We start from the raw sequence: 22,470 nt of genomic DNA, 5'->3' as shown, positions 1-22,470 counted from the left end.
AATACCATCCTGACAATGTGAGTTCCCTGCTCCAAACAAAAATAAAAAATCAACTTTAGTAACTTTGCCTTCCCCAGTATTTCCCAAAATAATTTTAAGTGGCATACAGCTGAATGTTCTTAGTTTTAATCTTTGTCTTAGAAATGCCGTAGTATTTTGGCAGTTCCTGAAAAGGTTAAACGTGTAGTTACCATATGACCCATCAGCTTCACTCCTCAGTATTTACCCAGGAGAAATGAAAACTTATCCACACAAACACTACATAAATTGATATCTCAGCATTATGAATATGAATATATGAATTTCTTCATGGCACGATAGTAAAAAAAAATTAGAAACAACCCGAATGATCATCAACTAATGAATGGGTAAACAAAATGTGGTCCATCTATACAATGGAATATTATTTAGCCATAAAAAGTAATAGAATACTGGTGCATAGTGCAACATGGATGAACCTGGAAAACACTGAACGTGCTGGGCGCCGTGGCTCAAGCCTGTAATCTCAGCACTTTGGGAGGCTGAGGCGGGCGGATCATGAGGTCAGGAGATCGAGACCATCCTGGCTAACACAGTGAAACCCCGTCTCTACTAAAAATACAAAACAATTAGCCAGGCGTGGTGGCGGTTGCCTGTAGTCCCAGCTACTTGGGAGGCTGAGGCAGGAGAATGGCATGAACCCGGGAGGCGGAGGTTGCAGTGAGCTGAGATCGTGCCACTGCACTCCAACCTGGGCAACAGAGCAAGACTCTGTCTCTAACAAAAAAAAAAAAAAAAAGAAAAGAAAAGACTGAACCTTTCACATAAGTGAAAGAAGCCAGACACAAAAGTTCATATATTATATGGTTTCATTTATATGAAATGTCCAGAGTAGACAAATCTATAGAGAGTAGATTTATCATTGCCAGGGACTGGGGGTGAGGACATGGGTAGTGACCACTAATGGATATGGGGCTTATTTTTGGAGTGTTGAAAATGTTTTAGAATAATAGTGAAATAGTGATGATTGCACAACATTGTGAATGTACTAAAAAAAAAAAACCCGCGCTGAATTGTATACTTTAAGATGGTGAATTTAATGCTATGTGAATTATATCTCAATAGAAACAAAACAAAAAGATCCCCCCATATGCCATAGCAGTAATACCTGATTTTATATATGTTACTGAAAATGAGTATTTGAATTTAAAAGTAAATTGATATGAAGAAAAATAGGAAGCAAACAATAGAGCAGCCTTTTTTTTTTTTTTAAGACTGAGTTCCACTCTGTCGCCCAGGCTGGAGTGCAGTGGCGCAATCTCGGCTCACTACAACCTCCACCTCCCGGATTCAAGCGATTTTCCTGCCTTAGCCTTCTGAGAAGCTGGGATTACAGGCGCGCACTACCACGCCTGGCTAATTTTTGTATTTTTAGTAGAGACGGGATTTCACCATGTTGGTCAGGCTGGTCTCAAACTCCTGACCTTGTGATCCGCCCACCTCAGCCTCCGAAAGTGCTGGGATTACAGGCATGAGCCACCGGGCCCGGCTGAGAAGCTTTTATAGTAAGAATTGAATGAATGGACTAATTCCTGGGACAGTGCTTGCACATAGTGGGTGCTCTCTGTCAGTCATTGCTACTATTGGGAGGAGATGGCAAAAATCTTGAAGGTGAACAACCCAAGTTGGCAAGGGCAGATTTCTTGTGTGCCTAGTGAGGCCCTGTTGGTGCAGCCTCAGCCTGCTGCAGCCTCTGCATTCCCAGCTACCTTAGTGGCAGGCATCTCCCGCTGAGGGCTCTCACTCTGCCCGCAGAGGCCTCCTCTTCCATACTCAGGTACTCATCCCTCTCATTCTTCATTGCAGTGCCCTTGAGGGCCCCCAGTTTTGTCCTCGTCTTCTCAGGAGCTACCTGGAGCACCCAGTTTGGAGTCGTTTTGTTGCTCCCCCAGTCCAGACAGGATGCCACATCTGTGCTTGCCCCTGTGGCTCCTGGCATGAGATCCAGCATGTGAGTGTGTGAAAAATACTTGTCAAACCGGTGTCAACTAAACTATGAATACGTCTTTTTTTTTTGAGGCAGGGTCTTGCTCTGTCATCCAGGTTGAAGTGGCATGATCATGGCTCACTGCAGCCTCAAACTCCTAGGCTCAAGCGATCCTCCATCTCCGTCTCCCACTCCCAGAAGTATTGGGATTATAGGCATGAACCACCACACCTGGCCTTAATACATCTTTGTTTTTTTTTTTTTTTTTTTTGAGGCGGAGTCTTGCTTTGTCACCCGGACTGGAGTGCAGTAGCCGGATCTCAGCTCACTGCAAGCTCCGCCTCCCGGGTTTACACCATTCTCCTGCCTCAGCCTCCTGAGTAGCTGAGACTACAGGCGCCCGCCACCTCGCCCAGCTAGTTTTTGTATTTTTAGTAGAGATGGGGTTTCACCGTGTTAGCCAGGATTGTCTCAATCTCCTAACCTCGTGATCCGCCCGTCTCGGCCTCCCAAAGTGCTGGGATTACAGGCTTGAGCCACCGCGCTCGGCCAATACATCTTTGTAATGACAAAACGATGTTATAAATCAGGCAAAAATATTTTAAAAATATATTGCAGAGAGAATTTATATATCCTGTGAATGAGCTGTTCTAGGAACAGACTCTAGAAAAGCTGGCCCATGTGTCCCAGGGGACATGCATGGCTATAGAAGCACTTTTCACAGTAGCAAAAACCTGGAAATAACCCAGATGTCCATGGACAGAAACACGGGTAAGCACATTGTTCAGTGTTGGCATGATCACATGGCACACAGTAGTGACAGTGGGTGAGTGGCAGCCAGCTGTGCATAGCAGTGGAGAGAACTTCAGAAGCAGTATAGAATGCCACAGGCGGCCTGGGGAAGACGGCATCCTGTTCAGTTTTACTAGTGTGCAATACAATTATGTTCTTTTTTAAAAAGTGAGGGACTGAAAACCCAGTACCAGGGCTGCTTGCCTTGGGGGTCAAGGAGGTGGGGAGAGGGAAGTGAGGGGGAGCCAGGTGGCTGGACATGGTGGCCATGTTCCAGGCCCTGAGGGAGCTGTGGAGTCATGGGGACTCATTTTGTTTGTCCTCACATGTGGTTTGCACATATTCTCTTATATGTACCTAATGTTTTTTTTTTTTTTTTTTTTTGAGACGGAGTCTTGCTCTGTCGCCCAGGCTAGAGTGCAGTGGCCGGATCTCAGCTCGCCGCAATCACTGCCTCCTGGGTTCACGCCATTCTCCTGCCTCAGCCTCCCGAGTGGCTGGGACCACAGGCGCCCACCACCTCGCCCGGCTAATTTTTTGTATTTTTAGTAGAGACGGGGTTTCACCGTGTTAGCCAGGAGGGTCTCGATCTCCTGACCTCGTGATCCGCCCGTCTCGGCCTCCCAAAGTGCTGGGATTACAGGCTTGAGCCACCGCGCCCGGCCTTTAATGTTACATAATAAAACATTTAAGAAGACAGAGGAACAACAAGAAAACATTAGGGCTGGCTCATGCCTTTTGTGGGGTAGACTCTGACATTTAAGAGTTAGGAAGGAACATTTCCTCCTAATGTATCCAGCCAGTGTTGCACAGTAAATAAAACACTGGGAATGTCTCCAGCAGAGGAGGAAAGAGGGAAGTAGTATTTTTACTCTGTACCAAAAAAGGAAGTTTACCTTTCAACATGAAGAGACTTTTTTTCCTGAGTGATATTTCAGATGACAACAGCTCTTTCAAAGGAACAGTGCAGGTTTCTCAGGGTGTTAAAGTCAGTGTGACTGATTTAGTAGAAGACACTGTTAATAGCCAAAGAGGCATCATTTCTCAAGGATGTGAGTTCTGAAGAACACGTTTTTAAGAATAGTTTTAGAGTCTCTGTGTTGTTATTTTGGACCTCGACCCTGACTGACTCCATTGTATTGCCAGTGTGTAGAACTTTCCACATTTCAAGGTAAAAGTTTGTTTGAATAGCGTTAAAGCCTCTTCCCTTTTGCTGGCTGCACTGAAGGGAGCTGGGAATGTCAGGTTCTATCCTGGCTTAGCACTGAACGGCTCTGGGTCCCGGCATCTGCACATGGTTGACTTCCAAGGCCCTTCTAGCTGTAGCATCTTTGCTCCTGCTCGCTTGACTTGGTGAGAGGCTGGGGAAAGAATCTCTTATGGCTCACAGAACATGAGGTCAGAAAACAGTTGTTTCCATGCTGTCTTTTGGCCTCAAACATCTAGACAAGAGGTACCTTTCTAGGCCTGCAGGTTCAGCAAAGGAAAGTTCTTTGTTCTCACGATTTTGAGCACTGAATTTGTCTAAAGCTACAAAGAATGAGAATAAGAATAGGGATGAAGAGGATGGGATCAGAAGTCAGAGTCTGAGAGCAAATCCTAGTCACACCAGTTGTTGGTAGTGCGGCCTTGGGTCAGTTACTTAGCCTCTCTTTACCTTACTTTCCTCCTCTGTAAGATATGAATAAGAAGAATCACTCCTCTACAGGATTATTACAAATATTCAATCAGTGGACACATGTGACCTGCTCAGTTAGTATTCACTAGCCTCTGCTTAGAGAGCCTCTTCTTACTGCTCTTTTAATTCTGTTCTGCTACTAGTATCAAAGAGCACATCTGAAACTTTGCTTGGAAATGCCAGCTGTAGAGGAGAAGAACAAGCAAGATTGGTGATGGTTTTAAACAGGTTGTGTGTATAGTCTGGAGAGAGATGCTTGTAGTAGACAATGCCACCCACTCCTCTGGTAGGTGATTCCCACCCAGTGTGTTCTTATGGGGATGCTTCTGTGGGCTTTCATCTCCTGCCGAGCTGTCCTCAGTAACCTGCTGAGAAACATCCCTGTAGACATATGCACCTTGGCAGGACATAGGAAAGGAGGCAGGTATTTGGACACCTCTTATTTGCCAGTCCTACTCTTACCAACCCTCACAGCCACGCTGAGCAGCACCTGTTACCTCCATTTGAGAGGTGTGGAAACAGAGGCTCAGGAAAGCTTAGCTTGCCTCAGACCATGCAGCTGGAAAGGCAGGACATAATCCCTGTGGCCGGAGTGAGAACCACATATTTCAGCCCTAGGCTGCTGCCCAGGCTCCTGGTGTTGCTCCTGAGTCCAGCTGTACGAGGCATCCAGTGGATTCTCCGGCCCCGTGGTGCCTGGGCTTCGGCAGGTGGTGGTTCGTGTGGAGCATGTGTTAAGCACCGGTAGGGCTGTTCCTGTTCCCGTTCCCAGGCAGTTTATTGTTAGGCAGACAATACAGCAGCTGCCCTTTAACTCAAGAGATGGAGACCAAAAGGGAAACAGGAACTGGGAGAACAGCCTTAAGGTGTGAACTCTGGCAGTCTTTGAGTGGCGAGATAATGGGTATCTTTAACAATGTTCTTATTTTTTGCTTCTGTGTCACATGGAAGGTGTTTGTTGAGGGTTCAGTGTGGACCAGGCACTGTTCTAGACAGTGGCAAAGAGACAGGCTGGGCCCTGCTCTCAGAGGGGTGGTGTGGGGGCAGGAGAGAAACAGATAAAACAGGCATGTAAGAAATGTCAGATAGAGGACGGGCCCTGTTCCAGAAGACAGCTGGTGACATTGATAGAGAGTGCCTGATGGGTTCTGAGGAGGCCATGCGATCTGAGTGACAAGGAGCCAGTCTAGTGAAAGATAGAGGAAAGATGCTAGGTAGGGGAAATGGCAGGTGGGTAGAGTGCAAGGCAGGAGCCGGTTCCGGTCATAGGGAAAGTGACCGGAAACGAGTGCAGCATGTGAGTGACACATAAAGAGTTAACCCCTCAGGGCCCACCTCTGGGATGAAGGGGCTCATCCTTTGAGCTTCAGCTGAGGTGAGCCTACTCTTGTGGTCTCTTAAGACCCTGGCTCACCACCCATCTCACAGTACTGCTCAGATGAGGCTCAGCGAACATCAACCATCACTGCCACCAGTCTCTGCAAGTAACTACCTCCGAAATCTGCCTTGTTCCTCCCAAGCTGCTGTGGGAAGTCAGATGTGACCTCCTGGAGGCACAGATGGGAGGGCAGAGGTGAGCAAACCACTTGTTTTTCTTGCAGCTGTGGTCTTGCACTTGTACATGCACAGTGTAAAAATACTTGTTCTTTGGCCAGCCTCTGGAGCTCTCTTTGAGAAAGTACATTATGTCACTACTGTGCCTGAAACCAGAAGTCAGCAGGCCCTGCCTGAGGGGATCCACTGCCCTTCCTTCCACACTCTCGCAGGCTCCTCGTGAGATGGCTACAGCCTAGCAGTTAGCACCACCACATCCACCAGCCAGGTCTAAATTAAGCACGAGATCATGGGAATGCAGATTTTCCCATGCTGCTCTGCATGTTTTTCAGATGTCTCAAGCTGGAAAATTACACTGATCAAATGGTAATCCATAGCTTGGCCTGTCCTGTGCGGTGGGGGTGAGTAGCCATTAAAGGCTCCCCTTTGCTGTGTCCAGTCTCCGGTTGACTTCATTGTCTCCCATCAGCCAGTGTTTTCTCTAGCAGAGCCACAGTGTGTTAGAAACGGGGAATCTCTGCCTAAGGATCACAGCGGCCATCCTCAGAGGAGGGAAGGGTTCTGAAGGCTGCTTTTCACATTTCCAAAGCCTGAAGGGAAGTGCTACTTTTTTGCCCACCATGAAGCCCCCACAGGCTAACAAAAACATCTGCTGCTTGGCTGTGGCTGGGATTTCACTCCCTCAGTTGGTGACCCGTGGCTGGGCTGATCGGAGGCCTGGGTTTCTCATAACACCATGGAGATGGCAAGGAATTGAATCACTGGTCAGAACGGGGGCCTTTGGGACTGAAGGGTTTGGGGTGAGCATCTGGTTTTAGAAGCAAGGACCCTGGGTACTGGCATCTTGGTGCCACAGAGCGGTCACAGCATTGACCCTGGTTCCTGGATTCCCATCTCCTCTCTCTGCCACATCACGTTATTTGCATTTTGGCATGATTTTTAAAAGAATGCTGTTCATAATTTGGTCATTTGTAAGACTGCTTTGAGGAATAGAAGAGGTAGGGGAGCATTCAAGAATTCTCATATGCCTTTATGAAGTGTTGCTGCCTGCCCTTTGTGCAGTCACAGTGTTTGATCCTGTACACTGAGGGGGAGGTACAATTGCTTGCCATATCCCTGTTTTCCTGGATTGGCACAACAGCCAAAACCAGGTCTCCAGACCCCATCTTTTCTTCACACAGTCTTTAGAAAGACTGCATTTCCCCACCTGCCTGTGTAGTCTGCACTCACAAGCTGCTCCTCCCAGAGACTAAATAGTAGTGGTATGTTGATAACAAATTAAATTCCTTGTGTATGTTTTGATACTTGATTTCTGCTTTCAGAAAATTAAGTACATATCAAGTTCTAGGAGGCCAAGTGACATCTAATTTGAGCTCTGCTGTATCTGTTTCAATGACTCTCAGATCCTGGGAGAAGCTGCCTAGTTGGCTTCTTGAGGGTGGACGTCCTACTCCCCGGGAGGGTGGTGTGGATCAGCTTAGGGGTTGGTTCTTCCTATACAGTCAGCCCTTCCTGGCTTCCTCCTGGCAGTAGGTTAACTGACACCTGCAGGGATCTTTCTTCCTTAGAAGAAAGTGCCAGGGGAGACAAGTAAGCACATGGGCAGTTTACCTTTTCCTGCTCCACCATCTAGAAGTCAAGTCTGAAATGTTTGTTTTTCTTCAAAATTCTTTAAGTATGTGAGTATAAAGGTTTTTTTAGCCCACTTTTTGGAGACTGATAAATTTTTTGTTAAAAAAAATAAACTATTCATTTTATAGACAGGGTCTTGCTAGGTTGCCTAGGCTAGATTTGAACTCCTGGGCTCAAGTGATCCTCCTGCCTCAGCCTTCTGAGTAGCTGGGACTACAAGAGTGTAGCACTCTGCCCAGCTGATATAAAATTTGATTTCTCTAACCAACAGGAGGCCACCTTCAGTTAGTGAAGATGATGTCACTGTTTTTCTGGTATGAGGAAAATAAAGGATTTTTTTCTTTTCATTTCTCTACGGGATGAGCAACAGTTATTAGACTTTAAGTTATTGCTAGCATGGCTGAAACAGAGTTATAATAGTCTTTTCTCTTTTGGCTGAAATGATGACTGTTGAAAAGAATGTGGCACTGTCCATATTGTCCTAACTGGCCTGTTGTCTTTCGGAGAGCCCGTGTGGTTTGGTCAAGTGGTCTCAGTTACCCCAACTGGGCCTCCTTGTAATGATCGTTGTACCCTTTTGTCCGGTAGGAAGATGGAGATATATCCTCACTCATGGACTGTACCTCAGGAAAGATAAAGCCAGTGAATTGAGGATTGTGGAGTATCGCACACGTTCAAGTGTCCTGCGGTGGACACCATGACACTGACTTCAGCATGCCTAGAAATGACCAGGGGGCTTGTTAAGAGAGTGGCAGCCCCTCAGCTCTGCCCCCAGAATGACTGGGTTTTTGAACAGACTCCCAGGAAGTTCTGATATATCTGGTTGATGGACCACACTGATGGAACACTGTGGGAAAGGTGGGGTGTACCCCTTTCCCAAGCATTCTCTGTCATCTGCTTTTAGAAAAATAAAGTACACGTAGAAACATAGGAGGCTGCCAGATATACATAGGTGGAGCAGCCATCTGAGGTGAAGATGTTCAGGTCAATTAATTCACCCATATTTATTGATTGGGACTGGGTTTTCTTTTTTTTTTCTTTTCTTTCTTTTTTTTTTTTTGTGATGGAGTCTCGCTCTGTCGCCCAGGCTGGAGTGCAGTGGCCAGATCTCAGCTCACTGCAAGCTCCGCCTCCCAGGTTTACGCCATTCTCCTGCCTCAGCCTCCTGAGTAGCTGGGACTACAGGCACCCGCCACCTCGCCCGGCTAGTTTTTTGTATTTTTTTTTAGTAGACAGGGTTTCACCGTATTAGCCAGGATGGTCTCGATTTCCTGACCTTGTGATCCACCCGTCTCGGCCTCCCAAAGTGCTGGGATTACAGGCTTGAGCCACCGCGCCTGGCCTTTTTTTCTTTTCTTTTCTTTTTTTTTTTTTTTGAGATGGAGTCTCGCTCTGCCCGCCCAGGCTGGAGTTCAGTGGCCTGATCTCGCCTCACTGCAAGCTCCTCCTCCCGGGTTCACGCCATTCTCCTGCCTCAGCCTCCCGAGTAGCTGGGACTACAGGCGCCCGCCACCGTGCCCGGCTAATTTTTTTGTATTTTTAGTAGAGACGGGGTTTCACTGTGTTAGCCAGAATGGTCTCGATCTCCTGACCTTGTGATCCGCCTGCCTCGGCCTCCCAAAGTGCTGGGATTACAGGCGTGAGCCACTGTGCCCGGCCTGGGACTGGGTTTTCACAATGTTGATTGACCTGTGATCGTTAGGTTTGGGGAGGGCAGTGGAGAGACAGCTCCCTGACAGCCTAGCTTGATCTTCAGTGATGGCTGCTGAAAAGCCACTCCCCATAGTTTCCTTAGGGACTTGATATAGACCCCAGCTGAAACGTGAGCATCTTTCTGTCAGCACACCATCAGCTAGCTACACCTTGGTGGCACAGAGGCACGGGGTACAGAGATGTGTGCCTTCACCACAGACCCACCTGTGCTGTTTGGAACTGTGAGAAGCCTCTGTCTCTCATGATAGGGAACTCTAGATTTGCAAAGAATTTCCCCACCCAGCTGTTCAAGCCTTTGGAGCACATTTTTATGGAATACTTCTTACCTCCTGGGGCATAACCCTAGCCTTGGAATTTTTTTTTCCCAGTTTTGTTCTGTTTGCTGTTTTGTTTAGTTTCTTTCCAGTCTCTACTCTCATTTGAATTCTGTGTTTTCAGCTATGCCAGAAATTTTTCCCCTAGCTTGTCCCCTGCATGTATGAGGATCCAGCTGTTATTTTATCATTCCTGTCATGAGTCACTCTCAACAAAGAGCAGATGTTCCCGGATGTTGGTTGGGGGTGCCTCATTCACAGGGAGTGCCGAGCCCTCCTGGGAAGGATGCGGTTCTTCCTTGGTTGGTCTGGGGCTGTGGGTCACCTGTGGCTGGGGAGAGCCTGGCTGATGTCTCTGCACTCCTACTTGAGGCCCTGTTGGAGGTTCAGGGAAGGGCCCATGCTCTGTCCTTTTGTTGTTTGGCTGTTGCTGCCTTTCTACCTCTGGTTCTCTCAGGTGCTTCATGCACAGGGTTTGCAGTTGGAGGTGTCAAAAGCACACATTGCTGTAGGTTACAGCGTGAGAATTCCAGGGGATAAATGGCTTCATGCACAGGTAGACCTAGAGGTGCAGACCGCATGCTGTTATGTCTTGTGCCTTCTCCTGTCCTTGGCTTCTTGCTTTCTTCTGTGGCTACTTCAATCATAGGTAAACTCTGACTCTGCCCCTGGGGTGTGTTCCAGCAGCTTAGCAACCCTGCTGGTTTCCCAGAAGTTTTAGGAACTATCCAGAGGGGTCTACAAATGGTCCAGTCTGGATTCTTAACATATCACTGATCTAGCTGCTGGGCGGGGGAACTGTGGGGCTTTAATTGGCTTGTTCTGAGTCCTAGGCCTACTCCTGGCCAGTTCCGCAAGGATGACTGAAGTACTCTTTCCAAGAAGAGGGGGATTATGGTTGTTGCATAGGCAAAACCAACGATTCAGTTTTCAGAATGGAAATAAAATATTTGGTTTAAAGAACCTTACCTAGTTCTGGGGACTAACTGTAGAAAAATGAGTATTCCCTTTCATATTGAGTAGGTACAGCTTTTAATGTGGAGGCTCTGAAACTCCCAGGGCATTTCAGAAGGCCTGATAATTTCTGCATTGCTCATGGTGCTACTTCCCCAGGCCACCTCAAGCATTTAGTTTGAGGTGTTTGTTGGAATTTTATTGACTCTGTGTGGTTAACAATTGTTATCTAACGTGCGTCAGCACCCTTAGTTCTTAGTTAAATGACTTATTAATTAATACAATTTCAAAACGAGTTTTTAGGGCTAGGGCTGGAGTGAGGAAGGTGTGGCTGGTGTGGTGGTGAGCAGGAGCGTCTGCCTGGTCATCTCATCCCGCGAATAAAGTGGCCATTCTGTGGGCCTGCTCAGCCTGTTTTTTTGTTTGTTTTGAGACAAAGTTGCTCTGTCACCCAGGCTGGAGTGCAGTGGCATTATCATGGTCCACTGTAGCCTCCATCTCCTGGGCTCAAGCAATTCTCCCATCTCAGTCTCCTGAGTAGCTGGGACTGCAGATGTGCGCCACCATGCCCAGCTAATTAAAAAAAAAAAATTTCTTTTAAAAATTTTTGTAGAGATGACGTCTCACCATGTTGTCCAGACTGGTCTTGAACTCCTGGGCTCAAGTGATCCTCCTGCCTTGGCCTCCCAAAGTGCTGGGATTATAGGCGTGAGCCACTGCACCTGGCCCTATCCCTGTGACAGCTCTCTTGGAAAGCACAGAAAGGTTTGTTTGCCTTGAATAATGAATCCCACTTTACATCTTGCTGTCTTCATTCAAAAATGTTTAAAGTTTTGACAGAATTGTATAAGTTCATGTACTTCATTTATCAGTTAGCATCAAATAGTTCTAGGTAATACCTGATATGATGATAGAACTGGATTTCTTTTCTTTTCTTTTTTTTTTTTGAGACGGAGTCTCGCTCTGTCACCCGGGCTGGAGTACAGTGGCTAGATCTCAGCTCACTGCAAGCTCCGCCTCCCGGGTTCATGCCATTCTCCTGCCTCAGCCTCTGGAGTAGCTGGGACTACAGGCGCCCGCCACCTCGCCCGGCTAGTTTTTTGTATTTTTAGTAGAGACGGGGTTTCACCGTGTTAGCCAGGATGGTCTCGATCTCCTGACCTCGTGATCCGCCCGTCTCGGCCTCCCAAAGTGCTGGGATTACAGGCTTGAGCCACCGCGCCCGGCTAGAGCTGGATTTCTAAAGGCATTTCTAGTTACTGAGGATCCTTTCAATTGTCAGTATGTAATTTATGAGAATAATTTTTTGTTTTGTTTTGTTTTGTTTTTTGCTGTATTGAGTCTAAAGTTTTAATAGAGTTTAATGTTGTTTTTCCTGATTTTGACAACCCTCCAGCCTCCACCTCTAACATCCATATCTGGCCTGGAGGTTCTTAAGAAATGATTGTGAGCTAATCACACACTTCCTCAGGTTTGAGTGAGGAGCCCAGAAGGTAACAAATGATCCTGTTTTAGTTGCATTTGCATGTGCATTAGTTCAGTCTCAACAAGCTGGAAACAAGAAAATTGGAAAATTGAGAAGGAAAGTTTGGAAAGTGGAGCGTGCAAACTGTGCGAAAAAGAGTGAGAACAAATCAAAACTCAGATTCTAGAAATAATAGAATGTGGCCGGGCACAGTTGGCTCACGCCTGTCACCTTAGCACTTTGGGAGGCCGAGGCAGGTGGATCACTTGAGGTCAGGAGTTCAAGGCCAGCCTGGCCAACATGGTGAAACCCTGTCTCTACTAAAAACACAAAACTTAGCTGGGTGTGCACCTATAATCCCAGCTACTTGGGTGGCTGGGGCACCAGGATTACACGAACCTGAGAGGCAGAGGTTGCAGTGAGCCGAGATTGCGCCACTGCACTCCAGCCTGGGCAACAGGGTGAGACTCTGTCTCAAAAAAAAAAAAAAAAGATAAATAACAGGTTATGCTGTGGAGGGTGGTATATGATGTTTGGAGCTTGGAGCTTGCTCCTGGGATGGACTCATGGCAGATGTTTGCTGGGAGAGGAGATGTTTAAATGTTTACAGCCAGTCCTGTGGTTGAGGGGGAACAGTGAAAAATGAGGACCTGAGATATACAAGGCCAAGTGTGGCAAAGTAATGGAAGTCCAGATGTTCAGCTGGAATAGCTAGAGCTTTGTGCCCACTGGCACTGCTAGAGTCCTGCCTCATGGCCCACGCATCATGGACTATCTTACGGTTGGAATCATTAGTTTCGGCCTCCAAAGTCTTGCTTAGGTGAGGTACGTAGCCCAGTTGGCCTGGAAAATGAAAAGCCTCGGCTGGGCACGGTGGCTCACGCCTGTAATCCCAGCACTCTGGGAGGCTGAGGCGGGCGGATCACGAGGTCAGGAGATTGAGACCATCCTGGCTAACATGGTGAAACCCCATCTCGACTAAAAATACAAAAAAATCAGTTGGGCATGGTGGTGGCTGCCTGTAGTCCCAGCTATAGGCTGAGGCAGGAGAATGGTGTGGACCAGAGAGACGGAGCTTTCACTGAGCCGAGATTGCGCCTCTGCATTCCAGCCTGGGCAACAGAGCAAGACTCTATCTCAAAAAAAAAAAAAAAAAAAAAAGAAAAGCCTCCAGTGACTTTTCTCCTAGTAAGAATTATTTATTTGTTTGTTTATTTATTTATGTTTTTTAGAGACGAGATCTTGCCATGTTGCCCAGGTTGGTCTTGAACTCCTGAGCTCAAGTGATCTGCCCGCTTCGGCTTCCCAAAGTGCTGGGATTACAGACATGAGCCACCACACCTGGCCCTAGTGAGGTGTATTAGTCTGTTTTCACACTGCTAATAAAGACATACCCGAGACTGGGAAGAAAAGGAGGTTTAATTGGACTTATAGTTCCACATGGCTGGGGAGGCCTCAGAATCATGGCAGGAGGTGAAAGGCACTTCTTACATGGCAGCAGCAAGAGAAAAATGAGGAAGAAGCAAAAGTAGAAACCCCTGATAAACCCATCAGATCTTGTGAGACTTATTTACTATCACAGGAATAGCACGGAGAAGACTGGTCCCCATAATTCGGTTACTTCCCCTGGGTCCCTTCTACAACACATGGGAATTCTGGGAGACACAATTCAAGTTGAGATTTGGTTGGGGACTCAGCCAAACCATATCATGAAGATTTCTTTTTGTTTTTCTCTTTTGAGGCAGAGTCTCACTCTGTCACCCAGGCTGGAGTGCAGTGGCGCCATCTCAACTCACTCCAACCTCTGCCTCCTGGGTTCAAGTGATTCTCATGCCTCAGCCACCCAAGTAGCTGGGATTCCAGGTGTGCACCACCATACCTGGCTAATTTTTGTATTTTTAGTAAAGACAGAGTTTTGCCATGTTGGCCAGGCTGTTGCTGAACTCCTGGCCTCAAGTGATCCTCCCGCATCGGCGTCCCAAAGTGCTGGGGTTGCAGGCGTGAGCCGCCGCGCCAGGCCCTAGTGAGGATTTCTTAGCTCCATACCTCTCACTTCTCACCATCCGCCTGTGCTGAAAGCTGTTCCTGTCTATCAGCTTTAAAAAAATAACAGGCAGCCACACAAATTATATAGGCCTTATTTTGTTTTTTTGACTATAATCAGTATTTTATTATTTTATTAGCTTTTTCCTTTTTCTTGAAGTTTAAGTATTTCAGAGACTATCAACAGATGTCCTTGCAAGTTAGTCTGTTAGAGAAAACCCCTGCCTTGGTCAACAGCCCAAGCTGGAGTTCCTTTCCCAGCTTGTGTCTGGGAGGGCAGCGACACCTCGGCCCTTGCTCACAGGAATCACTGCCTTTTCTTTGCTGCCAAAGGTCTAGGAGGCTCATTGGGAGCCCTGATTGGGCCTCACAGCCTCCCTGGGAGGACACTGGGCCCAGCTGGAGGTCTTCCACTTCCACCTACAAGGTCACCAGATAGGGGAGGGCAGCAGAGCCCAGGGCATTGTTTCTCACTTAGGAAAGTGTTCTTTTTTTTTTTCCTTAGGACATTCTCAACCATTTGATACCATTTTACTGGGAAGGAGGTGGCTGAAGTCCTTTTTTTTTCTTTCCTTTTTTTTTTTTTTTTTTTTCTCCTGAGACAGGGTCTCACTCTGTTGCCCAGGCTGGAGTGCAGTGGTGTGCTCTTGGCTCACTACAACCTCCGCCTCTCAGGCTCAAGCAGTTCTTGTGCCTCAGCCTCCTGAGTGAGCTGGGATTACAGATGTGTACCACCACAGGGTTTCGCCATGTTGCCCAGGCTGGTCTTGAACTCCTGAGCTCAGGCAGTGTGCCTGCCTGGGCCTCCCAAAGTGCTAGGATTACAGGTGTGAGCCACCATGCCCAGCCAAAGTCTTCGTCAGTGGTGAATCCTAGCTCTGCCCACTTCTCTGAGAAGCTGAAGAGTCATACCTGCTCTACATCAAATGGAACAACAAATAGAAGGGCCTGGTGGTCCCTGGCACATTGTAAGGCTCCTGAACATTAAGTACCGCTGATGATTACTACTACTACTGATTTTGACACGTATTTGCCCTTTAAGCTGGGAAACATTCATTAAAAATTAAAATGTTCTTTTGTTTTTCTCTTTGTGAGGCCCGTTGTATCTTTGCCAGCAGTAAATGTTGCATCATGAATGAAAAACCTAATTACATCAAATGTGCAGGCCACCGTGAAAAAGTTTTTATCCCTGGTCCTTTCACAGCCTTTGCAGAATATGCCTGGTTTTAGCTGAAGCCCTGTTCTGTGACTTCAGATAGAGTCAGATTCCTTGACATATTTGAGGGTGGAGAGAAGGTCTCCTTGGTCAGAGCAGATGTATGGGTTATTACCAGGGCGAAATTTTACGACCTGCCCCTTTTTGTGGGTGGAAGATCATACAAAGTGCTTTTTCCTATTTTCTCATTTAACACTAAACAGCAATCAGTACGGAAGACTTCTGTAACTTTCTCCCCACGTAACAAGCAAGCAGTCAGTTTTACAGGACACCAGCTAGGTATCCTTCAGTTCTACTCTGATATTTACTTGGAGATAGCTTCGGATCCCACATGTTGAGGGCCTCGTCCGACAAGACCACTCCCTCCTTCCCAGCAGTGCAAGTCCAGGCCTCTGGAACTTCTGACCAACCAGCTTCAAGTTGAGACCCCTTCTTTGGGTTCCGTTAATTCGGTAGAGTGGCTCACATAACTCAGGGAAATAGACTTGTATTTATCCATGTATTATAAAGGATATTACAAAGGATACAGATGAAGAGATGCATAGGCCAGGTCGGGGAGAAGGATGCAGAGCTTCCATGCCATACCTCAGTGTCACCCTTCAGGAACCTTCGTGTGTTCAGCCATCCAGAAGCTTCCTGAGCCTGTCCTTATGTCTTTTTATGGAGGCTCTATTATGGAGACATGATTGACTAAATGATTGGCCATTGGTGATAATCTTCAGTCCCTCTCCCCTTCCCGGGACTGATCTTGCCTTGGTCTTTCTTGTGACCAGCCCCATCCTGAAGTTGCCTGGGAACTGCCAGCCCTCAGTCAATCATTCACATGCAAAAAGACATTACTGTGGAGATTCTGAAGATTTTAGGTTTGGAATCCCTGCCAAGTGACAGGGATGAAGACCAAATACATATTTCACAATAGCAAACCCTCCTTTTTGTGTGATTGTGATGAGTAGTCACTGCATTTCCTGTGGCTTTTCCTTGCTTCTGCCACCTTTTGTTTACTTGTTTTTTTGATGTGCCCCTTACCCATCTGAGGCTTTAGATGAAGGTAGGAGCTACCTGTTGTTTCTGTGGCAGAAACATCTTGAGAGTAAAGACCACCACAGGAGGAAAGGGAGGTGCAGGTTCTGGGCCTGGAGTGACCTTAGTCAGCTGACCGTGTGATTCCAGGCCTCAGGTTCCTCACTTGTATAGTGGGAAAAATAATCCTTCCCCTGAGGGTTTAGGGGGACAGCCGAGCAGGTAGTCAGGATGGTGGGTGGAGCCCCTTGCTTCCTAACCGGGCCCTAGCTGTCCTAATCTACCTGGGGCAATCCCTGGAGACTTCTAGGGACTCAGTTTTCCCATTTTATAGGTAAGGAACTTTCATCCCCTGCCAGACTGTGGCCTTCTTGAGGGCAGGGACTCTGTTTTTAACCTGTAACATTTATTTATTTAACAGTGTTCATTTCTGTGTTGGGCACAGTGCTAAGTGCTGTGTGCTCGCTGGTGATGAGGCAAATGAAGGTTACCAAACTTGTGGACAGGAGCCTCATGTCACAGACGTGGACCTCACTGTAGCCTGGTAAGTGAGTGTTACCTGGAGGAAGAGAGGGGATAGATGATGTGTTTGGTTGGAGCGAGGTAAAGGCTAGCCAGGGGTCTCAGTTTTCTTTGTGAAACGAGGGGCTGGGCTATAACCAGATTAGTTTTAAGGCTGTATTAGCTTGGGCCAGATGCTGGAGGCTTCTGAAAGCCAAGTGGAGGTCTTTATATCCTTTTTCTAGAAGAGGTGTTAGGAATCTTTATAAATTCTTGAGCAGGGAAGGTCAGGCGAAAAGTGATTGTCAAGGAGAACTTTCTGGACATTCGGAAGCACAGTGGACCAAAGCAGTTTTGAAGGTATTGACAGACATTTTTGAGTTAAGATAGACCTGAAATTAGTCTCTTTCTTGTCATAATGTGTATTTTTTTTTAATTTAAATAAACTTAGAAAAAAATAGAGATGGGGGTATTGCTGTTTTGACCAAGCTAGCCTCAAGTAATCCTCCCATTTCAGCTTCGCAAAGTGCTGGGATTACAGGTGTGAGCCACCATATCTGGTCTCACACATAATTTTAAATCTGCCAAGATCAGCTTCCCCCAGCATTTCCGATTCTTCCACAACTGACTTTTGCCAGGCAGTGAAAAGATAACCCATAAAATAGCCATTCCAGTGGAAATGTTTTGAAAATAGAGCAATAGTCATGCGGGTGACTTCCTTTCTCCTAAAGGCTTAACTTGAGTGTAAATTTTATTCATTGTTAACTGGTAATATTGATTTTATCTTGGGTTCATCCTGAGGAGGCTGGGTATGTCCGCTCAGCTCCTCAGTTTTACCCAGTACCTGCTGCTGGACCAGTCTCCCACCCTCACAGGGGGCTTACGTCGCAGTGGAGTGGGTTTTCTCTTTCTCTAGGTCATGGCTTCCAGCTTTTCGAATCTGAGGCTCCAAAGGAGGAAATGACCGTTCAGGGATCTTACTCCAGCTTGATTACGGAAACTGAACCTTCATAGGGTGCACATTTACCAAGGACAGGAAAGTTTCTCTCTTTGAAGGGCTTTAAACTTGTAACAAAGAAAATAAAAATGACGACTTCGTCTATCAGACGGCAGATGAAAAACATTGTGAACAATTACTCGGAGGCAGAAATCAAAGTCCGGGAAGCCACCTCCAATGACCCGTGGGGACCATCCAGTTCTCTGATGACCGAGATCGCCGACCTGACCTACAATGTGGTGGCCTTCTCAGAGATCATGAGCATGGTATGGAAGCGGCTCAATGACCATGGCAAGAACTGGCGGCATGTGTACAAGGCGCTGACCCTGCTGGACTACCTCATCAAGACAGGCTCTGAACGCGTGGCCCAGCAGTGCCGTGAGAACATCTTCGCCATCCAGACCCTGAAGGACTTCCAGTACATTGACCGAGATGGCAAGGACCAGGGCATCAATGTGCGTGAGAAGTCAAAGCAACTGGTGGCCCTCCTCAAGGATGAGGAACGACTGAAGGCTGAGAGGGCCCAGGCTCTCAAAACCAAAGAGCGCATGGCCCAGGTTGCCACTGGCATGGGCAGCAACCAGATCACCTTTGGGCGAGGCTCCAGCCAGCCCAACCTCTCCACCAGCCACTCGGAGCAGGAGTATGGCAAGGCTGGGGGTTCCCCGGCCTCCTACCATGGCTGTGAGTAATGGAAGTGCTTCTCACCCTTTGCCAGAGCAGCAGCAGTGGGTGACAGGTGGGGTGGGTGTCCCTGGGCTTAGGGAGTGATGACCACTGCAGAGCTTGAACCTGTCCTGAGTACCCAGCTTTTGGTGGCCCAGGCAAATTGTTCTTGGTCTGGATTGAGTTTTGGTTATAAAGGGACTTTTATTTTAGTCCCTTGGCTGCTCTGGTTCAGGGGTTTCTAACACCCTTTGCTGCTTTGTGGGTCTCATTCTGTACATCTGGGCAAAAGGTGGGCAGAGGCAGGTCTTTTCTGCTTCCTTGTCAGAATGGGTCTGGCAGCAAAGAGGGTTGTCCTGCTGCACATACAATGGGGAGTTGACTCTGGTAGCCAGGAGGAAACAAATGCTCTTTCTTGATAATCTTGTTTCTTTAATCTCATATTAAATGTTTTTCTACCGACTGAGCTGCAGGTCTCTTGAATGGCTCAGTATTATTCTGCTTCAGCAAAAAACTTGTACCGGTTGTTAGTGTGAACAAGGCCTCCCTTCCAAACATGCAAATGAGAGTTCCTGGTGATTTGGTTGCATGGCTGGGTCTGCATTGAGTGGGGCCGGTCTAGTTCTAGTTTTGCATGTTGGGTTAATATGGGTCTTTGTCCTATGGTCAGAAGAGGTTTCAGGGAACAGAGTGGAGTTCAGGGCCTGATGGAAGCTGGTCTCTGTGAGCCACATTGGCATCCTGGCTGTTCATTGGAAGTGGTCCCCCAATAAGTGTTTCTCCATTTTCACAGTGCTGTGCCAGCCACAGTGTGGACCCCACACTCAGAGAGACAGGTGGCCCTAGTGGCCTTTGGGGGACAGGGTGAGGATGGAGGTGGGGGTTGTGGAAATGATATCTTCTGGCTGCTGAAACAAAAGTGCAGATCCCTAGTAACACTATGTCAGCATAGCAGAAAACTTTTTTTAGAGGAAGTTGTTTGTAGTTTGACAGACCTCAGTCAACCCTTGCTTAGTCAGCGTTCTGTTACCAGTCCATTTACTAACATTTCCTGCTTTTGCAGGTTTCGATTTGACATTGTACCGCCACCACTAGCATTTTGAGAAATGAGTTAAATAAGAGATTTGCATATTAAAGTCAGATTTCCTGCTTCTAGGAATTCTGAATTATTACCGAGCTTGGAGCAGGTTAACATATTCGTGTCCCATGTGTAGTTGTCATTTTTCCTTCTTAGTTTGAACTGCTTTGCTTAAGCAAAGGTTGTGACCTTGGTTAAAACTCTTGAAAACAATTTAACCTTAATCTCCAGAAGCCTCAACGTAGGGTTAAGTTGCACCAAAAAAATGAAGATTGTCTTTTAAGAAGTGAAATTGTTTTATTTCTTTCAAGGACCCTCTCACCAACCCCCAGAGAGGCTCCCTGTGGCTTGAGTTGGTCCCAACCTGTCTTCACTTCCTCTGTTCCTATGGCTGTGGCTGTGGCTTTGATGCAGGCCAAGGGGAGCTGCCATTCTTTTTATGTGTTTTTCACAGTCATTATTCTCAAGAAGCCAGAGGATACTAAGCAAGGAGCTGAAACAGCTTCATGTTCCATGAGCAATTTGTGGAACTTTGCAGGTGTAGGGGTGGGACAGTGAGGGTGTAGGAACCTGGTTTGATCCACCCCTCCTCCTCATACCGAGTCCAGGGCCTGTAGCCATAGGTCCTGCTGGGCTAAATGATACTGCCACAGTTCCAGCTCTGACGTTTTTGGTTCCCTCAGACCTTACGCTTGAGCTGCATGTTCAGGGTCAGAATGTGGTCAGCGGGCTTTTCACAGCTTCCACCGCAGTGGGCTGCGGGGTTGACCCCGAGCAACTTTGGCCTGCACCTCCTGCAGGGGCTGCTGCGCACCCTCTAATGGCGTGTCTCTCTCTGTGTGTGTGTGTGTCCCTGCCCCACAGCGCCTGAGGCCTCGCTGTGCCCCCAGCACCGCACAGGGGCCCCGCTGGGTCAGAGTGAGGAACTGCAGCCACTGAGCCAGCGCCACCCCTTCCTGCCGCACCTGGGGCTGGCCTCCCGCCCAAATGGTGACTGGTCCCAGCCCTGCCTCACTTGTGACCGCGCAGCCCGAGGTGGGACGGCGGTTTGCTTTTTTCCTTACTAGAAATGCTGGGCAGCTTGCTGGGGGTGTGCTTGCCATGCCAGTACAGCCAACTCTCTCCCTGTCTCCTCTGGGCCTGGCGGTTTGGCCTCCAGCAGGCCCAGGAGCTCTTTCTTCCCCTCTCCTGGGAGCTTGTGGCCTGGTTGTGCTCCCTTCCCAGGATCACATGTCACTTGCTGGAAGTTCTGTCAAAGGTTTAGCAGGGAGCTGTTCTTTGGGTAAGGCATGGGGTGATGGCCCATGCTCTCCCCATGCTCCCGTTCCCTGACAAACTGGAGGGGGCTCTGCTACCTGTCCGGCCCACCCATGGTGGTGGGTCAGACACCTTGGCTTGTTGGACCGGAAATATGTGATTTAAACCTCACAACGCCAGACCAATGTAAGATCCTCACTGGATGGTCATTGGAAGCCATCATCCTTAATGCAGTAATGTATGCCTTGCCCTGAATAAAATGGGATTGTTTTTTTGCTTCCCAATTAACTGCTGTTCTTCCTGAAATCCCTGTTACCATGGAAAACAGAGAGTTAGCTGTACTGTCAATTCTAGATCATGGTGTTTGAAGATACCTAATTCAATGGGTAACTAAAAATGGGGCTTCTCTTTCTACTAATTAATAATGCATCCTGATCAGAGCCCTACAACTGTAGCAGGTTAAACTGAAAATAGATTTTCACTGTTGCCTACAAGAAAATGCTCTCAGTCTAATCTACCTTCGGTCCCAAGTGGGGTCTCTGCTACAGAGAAGAAAGGTGTGTGTTCTCTTCTACTCTTCTTACAAGAAGGGGCAGGACAGAGAGCTTTTGTGCAACTTCCCTGATAAGGTGGCCAGCCTTTATTCAGCCCTGGAAACAGTTACTGTTCATTCATGCCTCATTAATATTACAGCTTGTTTGACTTGGGTGTTTGTGTGATAACTATATTTAACTCTAGAATATGTCCCTTCATGCCCCTGTTTTCCCCTAACAGTTTATACAGGATTTTGGCTTCTTCTAAACTGACATTAGAAAATGTAAGGAAGGCCAGCTCTGCACTGTAAAGAATGTAAATGATAAAACCATGCGTTAAAGGGTCACCCAGAGGCATTGGAGTTACATGCCCATTTCACCCCACCTGGAGAGTCGGGCTGCTGTTCTCAGCAGGTCCCGCAGAACTCTCCATGGAGTTCCCTTTTTGTTTTTCCTATGTTCTACCCATTTGGTAACTGACAAGGTCTGTTTTGAGCCTTGGTGGCTAATTCTGCGTTCCCCTGGCCCTCTAGCTCTCCTGCTGGCAAACTGGCTTTCCTGGCACGTTTGCATGTTAAATACGGCCTGGCAGGCCTGCAGGCTGGCCGCCGCCCCCTGCTGCGGCTCTCTCTGGCCCTGCCTCTGCACCTTTGCCTGTGCCATTCAGTTCTCTCTGCTTGGATGTCGCTCCTACCACCTGCCCCCTGTTCCCCCAACCTGGCAAGTTGGTTAAGGTATCCACCCCATGTGGATTTCTCTTGTCCTTCAGCCCTGTTAGGAGTTGAAGATAAAAATGAGTATTTTTTTCTTCGAAGATTTCTCATGCCCCAGATGAGTTTTGAGCAAGCAAGTGTTATATGGATTGCATTTCTTCCTTTAACCTTTGGGTGTGGCATCGTCTTCACATCTCACTCCCTCCCCGTCCGAGGGTAGGGGGCTGTCGGAGTCGGGGGCAAAGACCCTGGCCATGTTTCTTCTCTGTTCTTTCTTGATGCTTCACAAAGGGTTGAGTATAAGGTAAGTGCTTAATCTATGCACACCAGTGGATTTGTTTTGAGCACACCTTCTTGGAAATCGGCAGTGGAAAAGTC

The 22,470-nt window shown here is 47.5% G+C and overlaps 1 protein-coding gene across 8 annotated transcripts in view; it reads left to right on the top strand.

The window, feature by feature from the left end:
• The window catches only part of EPN2 (epsin 2), a 101,374-nt gene that overhangs the window by 28,699 nt on the left and 50,205 nt on the right, over window positions 1-22,470 (top strand). For 3 of the 8 annotated variants that reach the window (XR_002726880.2, XM_023194805.2, XM_023194801.2), the window contains exons 2-3: window positions 16,769-16,891; window positions 17,765-18,529. The exons of 1 other annotated variant lie outside the window; for it this stretch is intronic. Coding sequence is in view for 6 of the 7 variants with exons in the window: in XM_023194805.2 (XP_023050573.1) it covers window positions 17,935-18,529 (595 nt within the window). In the remaining variant the exon portion in view is untranslated. Of the gene's footprint in view, window positions 1-5,686; window positions 6,010-11,236; window positions 11,369-14,944; window positions 15,080-16,768; window positions 16,892-17,764; window positions 18,530-20,453; window positions 20,625-22,470 lie in introns of those variants that run through there. 4 more of the 8 variants (XM_023194808.2, XM_023194803.3, XM_023194802.2 and 1 more) reach the window with 4 other exon arrangements.

Source organism: Piliocolobus tephrosceles, chromosome 16 (assembly GCF_002776525.5).
Source record: "Piliocolobus tephrosceles isolate RC106 chromosome 16, ASM277652v3, whole genome shotgun sequence".
NCBI lineage: Eukaryota > Metazoa > Chordata > Mammalia > Primates > Cercopithecidae > Piliocolobus > Piliocolobus tephrosceles.
This window is presented reverse-complemented; position numbering and strand designations above follow the sequence as displayed.